We start from the raw sequence: 16,819 nt of genomic DNA on the forward strand, positions 1-16,819 counted from the left end.
TTTTTTGAGATGGAGTCTTGCTCTATCACCCAGGCTGGAGTGCAGTGGCCGGATCTCAGCTCACTGCAAGCTCCACCGCCCGGGTTTACGCCATTCTCCTGGCTCAGCCTCCCGAGTAGCTGGGACTACAGGCGCCCGCCACCTCGCCCGGCTAGTTTTTTGTATTTTTTAGTAGAGACGGGGTTTCACGGTGTTAGCCAGGATGGTCTCGATCTCCTGACCTCATGATCTTAAGCTATGGATGCCTGAGCAATTGAAGGTATCCATGATTAACAGATTAAGAAATTCTGTAGTGGTATGTTAGTTGGGAAATAATTTGAGTTTGTTTTCAGACATTGAATTTGCAAAATGGCGAACACGTTCAGATGGAATTGTCTGGCACTCTAGCTGGACAGTAGAAGCCCAGAATTGACATTCAGAAGGATATTGCTGAGATTTTAGTCAAAGGTGATAGAGTCAGAGATCTGTCAATAATGATAGCTTATCTGTTCATCACTGCTGCACCGTATTCTTATATAAACAGTCTGTGCTAGGCACTGGGCACTTTACACAGACTCGTCTCATTTAATCTGTATCATGGCCCTCAGAAAGCTCCCTTGTTTAAGGTCATCCAGCCACTACAGTTGTATAACCATGATTAATGTGCAGGTCTGTCTGAACTAAAAAGCTGTTGCTCTACCTAGTGTACGTGCTGTCTCCAGGCAATATTAATATATTCATTGATAATTGAATTGAATGTGAAATACTTGAATAAAGCCTAATTATGCATGAGGTGAAGAAATCTGTTACTGAGTTTTGGGTAATTTGAAAAGACTGTAATTCTTTTAATTAATGCTTACTAATGTGTCAGAAGATTCAAATGTATTTATCGTTGTAGCAATCTTCTGTAGGGACAGGGATACCGAGAGTGTCTGTGGCAGATCTAGAATTAGAAACCTTAATAGGAATTGAGTAATTACCGTGTGAGGTATACTTTATTGGGAAATTTTCAGGTAGTAAGTTTCAGAGAATATTCAAATTAATAGATTTTTTAAAGTTTATTGTAATTTTAAAAATATATTTACAGGTCAACAAGTGTGTATTTTTCTGGGATATTCAGATAATCAGAATAGGCTAATGTCTGTCATTCTCACAGTCACTTTTTTCTCTTTAGGTTGTTAGGCAGCAAATAACTACAGCTAAGGACTCAGCTTTTAATATTCTGGCCCATTGGTAATTTTTTCATTGTTTTAAAGATCATTTTGTTACAGAATTTGCCTGATTTCTTCTTAGTCTGATAATTTAGAAAGGAATTTACTGTAATGAGTCATAACATTTTTCCACATCAATCTTTTTAGTTGTATAGTTTGTCACTTTTGGGATAGTTGATTTACTGGTTTGAACAGATCGAATATGAGTTTTAGAAGTAGTAAGATTTTCATTCTAATAAGAACAGTTGTTCTTTTATAGAAACAATTATTCTTATGCTATTATCAAATCACTAAAAAGAATACTTATAGGGGAGCTGGATCAGTGGCTGGAGCATTACCCCTGCTGCAGACTGGCTGCTAGCAATGCTGAGAGCAGGGTGGACAGCATGGGTTGGTCTCAGGATTTGTTCTGTGCCTTGTGGAGATCACTGTCAAAAGAAGTGAAGGAGCATGTGGGCATGAACTGGTTTGGGAACAAATACTAGTCTATGTAATCCCAGCACTTTGGGAGGCCGAGATGGGCGGATCACGAGGTCAGGAGATCAAGACCATCCTGGCTAACACGGTGAAACCCCGACTCCACTAAAAATACAAAAAAAAAATTAGCCGGGCGCAGTGGCGGGCGCCTGTAGTCCAGCTACTCAGGAGAGTGAGGCAGGAGAATGGCGTGAACTTGGGAGGCGGAGCTTGCAGTGAGCCGAGACTGTGCCACTGCACTCCAGCCTGGGGCACAGAGTGAGACTCCGTCTCAAAAAAAAAAAAAAAAAGAATACTAGTCTATCCCAGAGTACAAGAACTGGAGAGGTGAGGACAAACTATTCAAGAGAAAAGAACTGTAGAAGCAACAAATAAAAAAGACTGTGAAGTAGGGGATAGTCCAACAAAATGGGAAGCTTGGATCAAAAGAACAAGAAACAGGTTGGGTGTAGTACCTCATGCCTGTAATCCCAGCACTTTGAGAGGCCGAGGCAGGCAGATCACCTGAGGTCAGGAGTTCGAGACCAACCTGGCCAACATGGTGAAACCCTGTCTCTAGTAAAGATAGAAAAATTAGCCAGTCATGGTGGTACATGCTTGTAGTCCCAACTACTCAGGAGGCTGAGGCAAGAGAATCACTTGAACCTGGGAAGCGGAGGTTGCAGTGAGCCGAGATTGCACCACAGCACTCCAGCCTGGCCAACAAGAGTGAAACTCCGTCTCACACACACAAAAAAAAGAGCAAGAATGACTCCACCTACTATGGAGGAAATACTAAAGAATGAAAAATACAGAGAAGAAATTGAAAAGCAAAGATTTTTATGAAAACCAAAACTACTTAGTAAAGAGACTAGTGAGGAACTCTTGGCTCCACCAGTTCAGACTCAAAGGACACGGCTTTGCTTCATACTTCGGAAAGGAAGAACCCTCATTGGCTCCCACCAGCGCTTGTTGAGCTAAACTACATTTCCTGAGCCATAAAATAATCTATTTGCCCTTTAAGCTCTAAAATTCAAATTTTTTCATTCTATTTGAGTGTTTTAAAATATTGCCTCTTTTTCAATGTGTTCATTCATTATTTTTTTTAGTCTCTAACATAAGAGTTAAGCCATTAGTAGTAATAGTTGTAGTATAAGATAATACCAGTCCCAGAGTCACACTCCATAGTCTGGCATGTGGTTCCCCTAGAGACACTTCATATAATACTGACTATATCAGAGCAGAAATTTTCTATAACTCTCTGTGTCTCCAAAAACTGATAATTTATAGAGCTGCTATCTGAAGCCTTATTCTTATGATTTCATTATTATTATTATTATTATTTTGAGACAGGGTCTCACTCTTTGACCTAGGCTGGAATGCAGTGACTCAATCTGGGCTCACTGCAGCCTCGACCTCCCAGGCTCAAGCAATCCTTCTGCCTCAGTCCCCCAAGTAGCTGAGACTACGGGCATACACTACCACACCTGGCTAATTTTTGTATTTCTTTGTAGAGATGGGTTTTTACCATATTGCCCAGGCTGGTCTTAAATTCCTGAGCTCAAGCCATCTGCCCGCTTTAGCTTCCCAAAGTGCTAGCATTGCAAGCATAAGCCACTGCACTCGGGCTGAAGCCCTGTTCTTGACTGGCTTCATTCAGGGTCCTTAAAAGAGATCTTAGCAGAGGTTTGGTAATTACTATCACTTGATCAGTTGTGAAGTAAAATAAGAGCTTTAGGAGCTTTATAGCTTAATTGCCACATACTTTTGTAAAGTACCACACCTGGCCCCCAAGCATTTTGGATAAGGGATATGCAACCTGTTTATAGAAAATCATAAGGAATTCATTTAAGAAGTATAGGACTGCCGGGCGCGGTGGCTCACGCCTGTAATCCCAGCACTTTGGGGAGGCTGAGGTGGGTGGATCGCGAGGTCAGAAGATAGAGATCATCCTGGCTAACACGATGAAACCCTGTCTGTACTAAAAATACAAAAAAATTAGCTGGATGTGGTGGCGGGCACCTGTTCCAGCTACTCGGGAGGCTGAGGCAGGAGAATGGCGTGAACCTGGGAGGCGGAGCTTGCAGTGAGCCGAGATCGCGCCACTGCACTCCAGCCTGGGCAACAGAGCGACCGAGACTCCGTCTCAAAAAAAAAAAGACTGTAGGACTAATAAACAAGTTGAGCAAGGTTGCACAATATAAAACCAGTATACAAACATAAGTTGTCTTGTTATACATTTGCAGTGAAGCATTAAATTAAGAAAACAGGCTGGATTCAGTGGCTCATGCCTGTAATTCTAGTAGTTTGGGAGGCCAAGGTGGGTGGATTGCTTGAGCCCAGGAGTTTGAGACCAGCCTGAGCAATGTGTCAAAACCCCGTCTGTACAAAATATACAAAAATTAGCCAGGCTTGTTGGTGGCCCATGCCGGTAGTCCCAGCTACTCAGGAGACTGAGGGGCAGGGATCAGGTGAGCCCAGCAGATCAAGGCTTCAGTGAGCCGTGATCATACCAGTGCAGTCCAGCCTGGGCAGCAGAGTGAGATTCTTGTCTCAAAAAAAAAAAAAAGTTAAGAAAATAATTTTATTCATGGTGACATCAAAAGAATAAATTTAACAAAGAAAAACTCATACTCTGAAAACTTACAACATTGCTGAAAGAAATTAAAGACTAAATAAGTGGAAAAACACCCCATGTTCACGGATCAGAAGATTCAACATTGTAAAGATAGCAGTATTCTCCAAACTAATCTATAAATTCAGTGCAGTTCCTATCAGAATCCTAGCTGACTTTGTAAAGATTGACAGTCTGATTCTGAAATTAATACGGAGTTGCAGGGGACCCAGAATAGCCAAAATAGTACTGAAAAAGGACAAAATAGGAGGACTCAGCTTCTTGACTTCAAAATTTACTGCAAAACAACAGTAATTAAAGCATTGTGGTACTGGCACAAGGACATATAAATCAGTGGAATAGAGAGTCCAGATATAAACCCTTTTGTATTCAACTGATTTCCAACAAGGATGCCAAGATCTTTCAGTGGTAAAAGAATACACTTTTTAACAGATGGTGCTGGGACAACTGGATAGCTACATGCAAAAGAACGAGGTGGGACCATATACAAAAAATAACTCAAAATGGATTAAAGACCTGAAACTTTAAAACTCCTTGAAAAAAAAAACATATTAGTAAATCTTCATGACTTTGTATTTGGAAAGGAATTTGTAGATATGATACCAAAAGCGTGAACAGCAAAAGAAAAACACTGAACTTCATAAAAATTAAAAACTTCTGTGCTTCAAAGGACACCATCATAAAAGACGACCCACAGAATGAGAGAAAATATTTGCAAACCATTTCTCTGATAAGCAACTCACATCTAGAATATGTAAAGAACTCTGACAACTCAGTAACAAAAAGACAACCCAATGGGCAGAGCTCCAAGTGGACCCCAAGGAAGATGTACGAATGTCCAGTAAGCACATGAAGATGCTCAATATTGTTAGTTATCAGGGAAATGTAAATTAAAACTACAATGACATACCACTTCACATCCACTAGGATGGCTAGAATCAAAGTTGGATAATAACAAGTGTTGGTGAGGATGTGGAGAAATCAGAATCCTCATACACTTTTTTTTTTTTTTTTTTGAAACGGAGTCTCACTCTGACACTAGGCTGGAGTACAGTAGCGTGATCTTGGCTCACTGCAACCTCTGCCTCGCAGGTTCAAGCTATTCTCCTGCCTCAGCCTCCCAAGCAGCTGGGATTACAGGCACCCACCCCTACACCCAGCTAATTTTTTTGTATTTTTAGTAGAGTTGGGGTTTCACCGTGTTGGCCAGGCTGGTCTCGAACTCCTGACCTCAGGTGATCCACCTGCTTTGGCCTCCCAAAGTGCTGGGATTACAGGCATGAGCCACCGTGCCTGGCGAGATTTTTTTTTTTAAAGAGACTTATCTAACTTATAAAAACTTCAGGTTCTATGTTGTGGTTTCTGAACTGTCTAGTACGATGTATGACTTTTTCTTTTTTATTCTCTGTTTTTTAAAATTTGAGGCCGGGAGTGGTGGCTCACACCTGTAATCCCAGCGCTTTGGGAGGCTGAGTCAGGTGGATCACTTGAGGTCAGGAGTTCGAGACCAGCCTGGCCAACATGGTGAAACCGCATCTCTACTAAAAGTACAAAATATTAGCCAGGCGTAGTGTCTGGTGCCTGTATTCCCAACTACTCGGGAGGCTGAAGCAGGAGAATTGCTTGAACCCATGAGGCAGAGGTTGCAGTGAGCCAAGATTGTGCCACCATACTCCAGCCTGGGTGACAGAGTGAGACTCTGTCTCAAAATAAAATAAAATTTGAGATAGGGTCTTGCTGTGTTGCCTAGGTTGGAGTCAAGGGATCTTCCCACCTTAACCTCCTGAGTAGCTGGGATTACAGCTGCATGCCACTATACTTGACAAATTTTTCAAATATTTAAAAAATACTTTATTGCTAAAAAATTCTAGCAATTATCTGAGCTTTCAGCAAGTCATAATCTTTTGTTGGTGGAAGGTCGTGGAAAGGTCTTGCCTTGATGTTGACGGCTGACTGATTGGATGGTTGGTCACTGAAGATTGGAGATGTGGACAGTTTTGGTTTTTAATAAGGCAGTGGTGAAGTGTGACCATGGGTTTAATCTGTTCTCCACTACTGCTCACACCCTGCCTTTTTTTTTTTTTTTTTTTTTTTTTATTAAATTAGAGGTGGGTCTCACTCCATTGCATTGAGCTCCTGGGGCTCAAATAGTCTTCCTGCCTCAGCCTACCAAAGTGCTGGGTTTACAGTCATGAACCCGTGCACCCAACCTCCTGGATCTTTCTTTCATGAGGATTTCTTTTTTTGTTTGTTTTTTTAAGACAGAGTCTCACTCTGTCACCCAGACTGGAGTGCATGGCATGATCTTGGCCCACTGCAGCCTCCACCTCCCGGGTTCAAGCAATTCTGCCTCAGCCTCCCAAGTAACTGGGGTTACAGGTGCCTGCCACCACACCCGGCTAATTTTTTGTATTTTTGGTAGAAACGGGGTTTCACCATGTTGTCCAGGTTGGTATCGAACTCCTGACCTCAGGCAGTCCCCCTGCCTGGGCCTCCCAGAGTGCCAAAGTGCTGGGATTACAGGCGTGAGCCACTGCGCCCAGCCTTCACGAGGATTTCTCTATAGCGTGTGATGCTGTTTGATAGCATGTTACTTACAGAATAACTTCTTTCAAAATTAGAGTTGATTGCTGGGTGTAGTGGTTCAAACCTGTAATCTCAGCACTTTGGGATGCTGAAACCAGGAGTTCGAGATTAGCCTGGGCAACATAGGGACACCCCCATCTCTACCAAAAAAAAAAAAATGTAAAAATTAGCCAGGCGTGGTGGTACACCCCGTAGTCCTAGATACTTGGGTGGCTGAGACAGGAGGATTGCTTGACCCTAGGAGTTCAAGGCTACAGTGAGCCATGATCATGCCACTGTACTCCAGCCTGGGTGACAGAGTGAGACCCTGCCTCTAAAAAAAAATTGTGATCTTACCTAGCTCTTCTGGATAATTTGCAGATTTGACATTAGCACTTGCAGCTTTACCTTGCACTTTTGTGTTATGAAGATGGCTTCTTTCCTTCAACCTCATGAACCAGCCAACCTCTGCCAGCTTTTCTGAATTTGTTTTAGAGGCAGGGTCTCACTCTGTCACACAGGCTGGTGTACAGTGGCTTGATATCAGCTCACTGTAACCTCTGCTTCCCAAGCTCATGCAATCCTCCAGCCTCAGCCTCCCGAGTAGCTGGAACTACAGGCATGTGACACCACACCAAGCTAATTTTTGTATTTTTTGTATAGATGGTGTTGCACCCTGTCACCAGGCTGGTCTTGAACTCTTGAGCTCAAGCCATCCACCCACCTCAGCCTCCTAAAGTACTGGGATTATAGGGTGAGGCACTGCGCCCATCTAAAAAGTTTTAATTAAAATTTTTTTAATTGGAGTTGATCCTCTCAAACCCTGCCACTGCTTTATCAACAAGGTTTATATAGTTTTCTAAATCCTTTATTGTCATTTCAACAGTGTTCCTAGTTTCTTCACCAGGAGTAGACTCCATCTCAAGAAACCACTGTCTTTGCTTATCCACAAGGAGCAACTCCTTATCTGTTCAAGTTTTATCATGAGATTGCAGCAATTCAGGCTCCATTTTGAATTCTAGTTCTCTTGCAGTTTCCAACACATCTGTAGTTACTTCCTCCAAGAAAGTCTTGAAGTCATCATGAAGGCTGGAATCAGTTTCGTCCAAACTCCTGTTAATGTTGATATTTTGACCTCCTCCCATGAATCTCAGTCTTAATGGCATCTAGAATGATGAATCTTTTCCAGAAAGTTTTCACTTTGCTTTGCGCAGATCCATCAGCAGAATCTGTGGCAGCTATAGCCTTTTGAAATGTATTTCTTAAATAATAAGACTTGAAAATCAAAATGACTCCCTGATCTATAGGCTGCAGAATGGATGTTATATTAGCAGCCATGAAAGCAACATCAGTCATGTACCTCCTCATCAGAGCTCCTCAATGACGAGATGCACTGTTGGAAAGCATTAATGTACGGAACACAGTCTTGTAAGCAGTAGGTCTCAACAGTGGGCTTTTAAAACATGCAGTAAACCATGCTGTAAATAGATGTGCTGCCGTCAGGCTGTGTTGTTTCACTTACAGAGCATGGCAGAATAGATTGAGCCTAATCTTTAAGGGGTCTAGGATTTTCAGAATAGTAAATGAATATTGGCTTCCAGTTAAGTTACCAGCTGCATTAGCCACTTACAAGGGAGCCATCCTGTCCTTTGAAGCTTTGAAGCCAGGCATTGACTTCTCTCTAGCCGTGAAAGTCTCTTTCCTATGTAAAGCTGTGTTGTCTACGTTGAAAACCTGTTGTTTAGTGTAGCCACCTTCATCAGTGATCTTAGCTAGCTCTTCTGGATAACTTGTTGCAGCTTCAACATTAGCACTTGCGGCTTCACCTTGCACTGTTATGTTACGGAGATGGCTTCTTTCCTTCAACCTCATGAATCTGCTAGCTTCCAACTTTTCTTCTGCAGCTTCCTCATCCCTGTCAGCCTTCATAGAATTGAGGAGAGTTAATGGCCTTGCCCTGGATTAGGCTTTGATTTAAAGGAATATTGTGGTTGGTATCGTCTTCTGTCCACACCAGGCAAACTTTCGCCATGTCAGCAATAAGGCTGTTTTACTTTCTCATCATTTATGTGTGCACTGGAGTAGCACTTTTAATTTCCTTTAAGAATATGTACTTTGCTGTCACAGCTTGGCTAGCTGTGTGGTATAAAAGGTCTAGCTTTCAGGCGCTCTCTGAGCTCTCGACATGCCTTCCTCACTAAACTTAATAATTTCTAGCATTTCATTTAAAGTGAAAAACGTGAGATGGGTGGATCACTTGAGGTCAGGAGTTCGAGACCAGGCTGGCCAACATGGTGAAACCCCCTCTCTACTAAAACTACAAAAATTAACTGGGGTTTGTGGTGCACACCTGTAATTCAAGCTGCTCTGGAAGCTGAAGGGAGAATTGCTTGAATCTGGGAGGTGGAGGTTGCAGTGAGCCAAGATTGTGTCACTGCACTCTAGCCTGGGTGACAGAGCAAAATTCTGTCTCAAAAGATAAAAAAAAACAAAGTGAGAAATGTGCAACTCTTCCTTTCACATAGTCATTTAGAGGCTATTGTAGGGTTATTAATTGGTCTAATTTCAGTATCCTTGTTTTTCATGGAATAGGGATACCTGAGGAGGAGGAGAGAGATGGGGGACTGACTAGTGGGTAAATCAGTCATAACGCACACAACATTAAGTTCACTGTCTTATATGGGTGCAGTTTGTGGCACCCCAAAACAATTACAGTAGTAACATCAAAGATTCCTGATCACAGATCACCATAACAGATATAATTATAATGAAAAAGTTTGAAATACTGCAAGAATTACCAAAATGTGACACAAACGTGAAGTGAGCACAAGCTGGTGGAAACTGGCACCAGTAGACTTGCTGACGGCAGGGATGCCACAAATTTCCAACTTGTAAAAAAGACAATATCTCCAACATTTAATAAAGCAAAGTGCAAGAAGATGAAGTGTGTCTGTTTATCCAAAAAATATTTGTCCATATAAGTTTGTGTTGTGGAGCATATCTTGGGCCTGAGTTTCTGCAGACATATTGGGAAATGCATGTGATAAATGTATGGTATGGAATGTATTTCCTCCTCATCACCTTCTTCTCATCCCGTACTTCTAAGTAGATCAGCATTCGTACCGTATATGTGAACAGGCATGACTTATAGGAGGTATTCTTGAGCCATTTTATTTATTCTATGGAGTTAGTTCTCCCTCCAGCTTCCTGGAGAGTAAGTCTTAATAACTGTTCTGATCACTTTCAGGAAATACCAACAATCTTTTCAAGAACTAATAAACTTAGAGGGAAAGCTTTCCCTCGTTTCCCACCTCAGGCCTACTACAGGCCTGCAGTTGAAGAGTTGGGTGTGGTTTGCCTCCTTTTTCTTTCTTTCTCTCCTCCCCAACGTTCTTCTTTCACTCTTCTTCATTTGCTGGCTGTGGTTTCTGGCCCGTCCAGAAAGAAAAGGTCTTTGATGGTAATGTTAGTAGCAGCAGCAACTAATATTTCTGTAGCATTGATTACGTTGCTGGTTACTATTCTAAATGCTTAACATGTTAGATCATTTAATCCTCAGAACTCTATGAGGTGTGTTGTATTATATTTATTTCACTGCTGAATATATTAAGATACAGAGGGTTTGTTTAATGACTTGCCTAAGGTCACACAGGTAAAAATAGCACCGGCATGCAAAGCCAGCATTCTGGTTCCGGAGTCTGTGCTTTCAACCACTCCACTGTGTTGCCTTTATATACTGTTGGGAGATGGTAGGCGTATTTCTTGGCCTTGGCTATTGTTTAAATCAGACTTATGTGCCCTTCAGAGTCTTTTCAGTTGTAACATATTTTCCATAGACCTGAGAGAAAGGATCAGCATGTCTTGAAGCCCCTTTCCCTGCAGGGAAGTAAGCAAAGAAGTAGAATGGGGTTTGCAACTCACAACAAACTGATTACTCTCAGCAAAAATCCTTTTCATATCTACACTTTGAACATGGAAGATGATTGAAGGTGGATGTAACTCAAGGTTGAAAATAGTTTTCCACTACCCCCTTGTATAAGGTGCCCTTGTGCCTCACTGGAGAATGTAGTACATTATCTATTGTTTGGGGCCTATTCAAGATTGAAATGGTTTCATTTTAATACTCTGATGCACATGTCTTCCAAATATGCTGTTTAATTTCTTCACACCTTTGTTCATGCAGATGGTCCCTGGATTATAACTAATTCACTTGCTCTGAAAGCATGTTTCTTCCCTCAACCACATGATCCCAAAGTAAGCACTCTTGAAGGCCATGCTTTAAAAGCTAGTTTCTTGGGATGCAATAAATGAACAAAACACTTTATATATAGCCCTCCCATTTTCTTCCTCTTCATCTCATTTTTGTGAGACCTAAATCAGCAAATATGTTAAATGATGGTTTGCATACACCAGTCCCTGGCTATCTAGTGCCTCATTGTGGTCACTTGACTTCAGGAAGGGTATGTAGAGCACTCAGTTTACATTTGAACTTCTGTCACTAATTATGATCAAGATAATTATTTCAGTAGCTTTACCTGACTGCTTTGGAACAGAGATTCATACCTTATCCTTTTGTGAAGTCTGACATGGAACAGTCCCAAGTTGATCATTTTGTCTTCTCAAGTTATAATAGTCTGTGACTTTTATTTTTTTAGATAGAGTCTTGCTCTGTCACTAAGGCTGGAGTGCAGTGGTGCAATCTCGGCTCACTGCAACCTCCACCTCCCAGGCTCAAGTGATCCTTCCACATCAGCGTTCCGAATAGCTGGGACTACAGGCCCGTGCCATCACACCCCACTAATTTTTATGTGCTTTTAATAGGGACGGGGCTTTGTTGGCCAGGCTGGTCTCAGACTCCTGAACTCAAGCGATCCGCCTGCCTTGGCCTCCCTAAGTGCTGGGATTACAGGTGTGAGCCACCACACCTGGCAACCTTTTAAAATTCATCTTGAAATCTTTTGGGTTTTTTTTTCTTTCCTTTTCCTTTTTCCCATCTTTCTTTTCCTCTATACATTTACCTGCATAAAACATTAACAGGGATGATTATGTAATGGATTGTTTAGTGTTTACACTGGCATTGCCTGCTGCATGCTCACATTTAGAAACAGGAATAATATGCCTACTGACAGAGATACAATGATGATCAATTATTAAATGTGAAGCATTTCAAATACTGTTTGGTACATAGAAGACACTCTACAATCGTCACTATTTACAAACTGTTGCAGCCTGCAGCTCATTAAAACATTGGTTCACAGGTCGGACGTAGTGGCTCACGCCTGTAATCCCAGCATTTTGAGAGGCTGAGGCGGGCCTATCACCTGAAGTCAGGAGTTCAAGACCAGCCTGGCCAACATGGTGAAACCCCATCTCTACAAAAATACAAAAATTAGCCAGGCATGATGGCGAGTGCCTGTAATCCCAGCTACTCGGGAGGCTGAGGCAGGAGAATTGCTTGAACCCGGAAGGCGGAGGTTGCAGTGATCCAAGACCTCCCTGCTGCACTCCAGCCTGGGCGTCAGAGCAAGACTCTGTCTCAAAAAAAAAAAACATTGGTTCACAGACTTCATTGGTTGGACAGTTCGGAAGGCAGATAAGGAGAATATATTTCTATACAGTTCCCTACCTTGAAGTTTCTCTCTCACTACCATCTTTCAGCTTTTTAATTTAGTGCAGTGGCCACATGAAAATGATCTAAATCAGATTTAAACTACTAAAATATCAATTAATGCTTTATTTTATGTATTTTTTAGGACATTTCTGATTCATTTGCCTCCTTGAAGAGCATCTGTAGAAGAGGAAGTAAAAGATGGGTGTGAAAACGTTTACTCATAGCTCCTCTTCCCACAGCCAGGAAATGCTTGGAAAGCTAAATATGCTGCGAAATGATGGACATTTTTGTGATATCACTATTCGTGTCCAGGACAAAATCTTCCGGGCACATAAGGTGGTACTAGCAGCTTGCAGTGATTTCTTTCGCACCAAACTTGTAGGCCAAGCCGAGGATGAGAACAAGAATGTGTTGGATCTGCATCATGTTACAGTGACTGGCTTTATACCTCTTTTAGAATATGCTTACACAGCCACTCTATCAATTAACACAGAAAATATTATTGATGTTCTAGCAGCAGCCAGCTATATGCAAATGTTCAGTGTTGCCAGCACTTGCTCAGAGTTCATGAAATCAAGCATTTTATGGAATACACCTAACAGCCAACCCGAAAAAGGTCTAGATGCTGGACAAGAAAATAATTCTAACTGCAATTTTACTTCTCGAGATGGGAGCATTTCTCCCGTGTCCTCAGAGTGCAGTGTGGTAGAAAGAACAATTCCTGTCTGCCGAGAATCCCGGAGAAAGCGCAAAAGCTACATTGTTATGTCTCCTGAAAGTCCTGTAAAGTGTAGCACACAAACAAGTTCACCCCAGGTATTGAATTCTTCAGCTTCCTACTCAGAAAATAGAAACCAACCAGTTGACTCTTCCTTAGCTTTTCCCTGGACTTTTCCTTTTGGAATTGATCGAAGGATTCAGCCTGAGAAAGTTAAGCAAGCAGAAAATCCCCGGACTTTAGAATTACCTGGCCCATCTGAGGCCGCTAGAAGAATGGCTGATTATGTGACTTGTGAGAGCACAAAAACGACCTTGCCTTTAGGTACCGAAGATGATGTCCGGGTCAAAGTCGAAAGGTTAAGTGACGAGGAGGTCCACGAGGAGGTGTCCCAGCCTGTGAGTGCATCTCAGAGTTCCCTGAGTGATCAGCAGACAGTTCCAGGAAGTGAACAAGTCCAAGAGGACCTTCTGATTAGTCCACAGTCTTCCTCTCTAGGTATAATGTCTTCTGTGTTTTTCTTGGTGCTCTAAAGTCAATTCAAACATTTTTAAGTTACTGTTAGATAAAAAGTTTTGTGTTCGGTCATACAGGAAATACAAAGAAGAGTAAAACATGATAACTGGATTTGCTTGAAATGCTATTAGTACTATCGTTTATTTTTTACAAGTTGCACATTAGGGAAAATAAAAATAATGGAATAATATCTGGTGGGACAAAGGCAGATACACACAAAAAAACCCAGTTAAATCCAGTTTGTGTTTTATTCTTTATTAAAATATGTATTGCAAACTTACCATGTGCCAAGCAAACATTGGTGATACGTAAAGAAAAACACGTAGTCCCTGCAATGAAGAGGTTAATCATCTAATTGGAGAAGCAGATACGTAAGTAAATTATTACAGTGAACTATGAAAAGTGCTCATCTGGAGGTGTGAACAAAGTAGTATGGTTGTAACAGAGGAAAGAGTAAGTTAACACTATATATTTGAGTTGGGTCTTATGCAGTAATTAAGAGTGTGCCCAAGCATGGGAATGTCATTTCTGTGAAAACATAAAAACGCAGCGCATATATGCAAACACAGGTATGGAAGAGCATTGTGTGTTTGGTAAACAGTGATTTCAGTGCAAAATGATGTAAATAAGCACAGATACCTGAAAGTGTAGGCAGTAGCAGGAGATAAGATAAAAAGGAGTGCTTGAGCACAGGCTGTGAAGAGCCTTGAATCCTGGTTTCAGTAGGGGTTGCATTTAAGTGCAGGTAAAGGAATCCCTTCTGCAGTAACTTAACTGTAGCAGAGTTTTATTTTTTCTTTATTATTTATTTATTTTATCTTTTTAGATTGAAAATAAAATGACTTATAGTTGTTTTCTCTGGCAGTATTTTTTTCTTTTTTTTAATTCAAGTTCTGGGGTATGCGTGCAGAACGTTCAGTTTTCTTACATAGGTATACACATGCTATGGTGGTTTGCTGCACCCATCAACCCTTCGTCTGTATTAGGTATTTACCCTAATGCTATCTCTCCCCTAGCCCCCCACCCCCTCAACAGGCCCCGTTGTGTGATATTCCCCTCCCCGTGTCCATGGATTCTCATTGTTCAACTCCCACTTACGAGTGAGAACATGTGGTGTTTGGTTTTCTGTTCTTGTGTTAGTTTGCTGAGAAAGATGGTTTCCAGCTTCATCCGTGTCCCTGCAAAGGACATGAACTCATTTTTTATGGTTGCATAGTATTTCATGGTGTATATGTGCCACAGTTTCTTTATCCAGTCTATCATTAAAAGACATTTGGGTTGGTTCAAAGTCTTTGCTATTGTGAATCGTGTCGCAGTAAACATACATGCACATGTGTCTTTATAGTAGAATGATTTATAATCCTTTGGGTGTATACCCAGTATTTGGATTACTGGGTCAAATGATATTTCTAGTTCCAGATCCTTGAGGAATCACCACACTGTCTTCCACAATGGTTGAACTAATTTACACTCCCAACAGTGTAAAAGTGTTCCTGTTTCTCCACATCCTCACCAGCATCTGTTGTTTCCAGACTTTTTAATGATCGCCATTCTAACTGGTGTGAGATGGTATCTCATTGTGGTTTTGATTTGCATTTCTCCGATAACCAGTGATGATGAGCTTTTTTCATATGTTTGTTGGCTGCATAAATGTCTTCTTTTGAGAAGTGTCTGTTCATATCCTTCGCCCACTTTTTGATGGGATTGTTTGTTTTTTTCTTGTAAATTTGTTTAAATTCTTTGTAGATTCTGGATATTAGACTTCTGTCAGATGGATGGATTGCAAAAATTTTCTCCCATTCTGTAGGTTGCCTGGTCACTCTGATGATAGTTTCTTTTGCTATGCAGAACCTCTTTCGTTTAATTGGATTCCATTTGTCAGTTTTGGCTTTTGTTGCAATTGCTTTTGGTGCTTTAGTCATAAAGTCTTTGCCCGTGCCTATGTCCTGAATGGTATTGCCTATGTTTTCTTCTAGGGTTTTTATAGTTTTAGGTCTAACGTTTAAGTATTTAATCCATCTTGAGTTAATTTTTGTGTAAGGTGTAAGGAAGGGGTCCAGTTTCAGTTTTCTGCATATGGCTGGCCAGTTTTCCCAGCACCATTTATTAAGTAGGGAATCCTTTCCCCATTGATTGTTTTTGTCAGGTTTGTCGAAGATCAGATGGTTGTAGATGTGTGGTGTTATTTCTGAGGCCTCTGTTCTGTTCCATCGGTCTGTATCTCTGTTTTGGTACCAGTACCATGTTGTTTTGGTTACTGTAGACTTGTAGTATAAAGTCAGGTAGCGTGATGCCTCCAGCTTTGTTCTTTTTTCTTAGGGTTGTCTTGGCTATGTGGGCTCTCTTTTGTTTCCATATGAAATTTAAAGTAGTGTTTTCTAGTTCTGTGTAGAAAGTCAGTGGTAGCTTGATGGGAATAGCATTGGATCTATAAATTACTTCGGGCAGTATGACCATTTTCACAATACTGACTCTTCCTATCCATGAGCATGAATTTTTTTTCCATTTGTTCGTGTCCTCTCTTATTTCCTTGAGCAGTGATTTGTAGTTCTCCTTGAAGAGGTCCTTCACGTCCCTTGTAAGTTGTGGTTTTGGGTATTTTATTTTCTTTGTAGCAATTGTGAATGGGAGTTCACTCATAATTTGGCTCTCTGCTTGTCTATTATTGGTGTATAGGAATACTTGTGATTTTTGCACATTGATTTTGTATCCTGAGATTTTGCTGAAATTGTTTATCAGCTTAAGGAGTTTTGGAGCTGAGACAGTGGGGTTTTCTAAATATACAATCATGTCATCTGCAAACAGAGACAATTTGACTTTCTCTCTTCTTATTTGAATACCCTTGACTTCCTGTCTTCCTATTTGAATACTCTTTCTTTCTCTTGGCTGATTGCTCTGGCCAGAACTTCAGTACTGTGTTGAATAGGGGTGGTGAGAGAGGGCATCCTTGTCTTGTGCCAGTTTTCAAAGGGAACGCTTTCTCCTTTTACTCATTCAGTATGATACTGGCTATGGGTTTGTCATAAATAGCTCTTTTATTATTTTGAGATATGTTCCATCAATACCTAGTTTATTGAGAGTTTTTGGCATGAAGGGGTGTTGAATTTTTTAAATTTATTTTTAATTTA

The 16,819-nt window shown here is 41.1% G+C and overlaps 1 protein-coding gene and 1 pseudogene across 9 annotated transcripts in view; both read left to right on the forward strand.

Annotated features, from left to right (window-relative positions):
• The window catches only part of ZBTB44 (zinc finger and BTB domain containing 44), a 70,001-nt gene that overhangs the window by 27,823 nt on the left and 25,359 nt on the right, over positions 1-16,819 (forward strand). For all 9 annotated transcript variants that reach the window (XR_001885391.1, XM_017871153.1, XM_017871154.1 and 6 more), the window contains exon 2: positions 12,600-13,673. Coding sequence is in view for 8 of the 9 variants with exons in the window: in XM_017871153.1 (XP_017726642.1) it covers positions 12,656-13,673 (1,018 nt within the window). In the remaining variant the exon portion in view is untranslated. The remainder of the gene's footprint in view (positions 1-12,599; positions 13,674-16,819) is intronic.
• On the forward strand, positions 1,285-2,622 carry LOC108529066 (mimitin, mitochondrial pseudogene; annotated as a pseudogene).

This window comes from Rhinopithecus bieti, unplaced genomic scaffold (genome assembly GCF_001698545.2).
Source record: "Rhinopithecus bieti isolate Rb0 unplaced genomic scaffold, ASM169854v2 scaffold_5750, whole genome shotgun sequence".
NCBI lineage: Eukaryota > Metazoa > Chordata > Mammalia > Primates > Cercopithecidae > Rhinopithecus > Rhinopithecus bieti.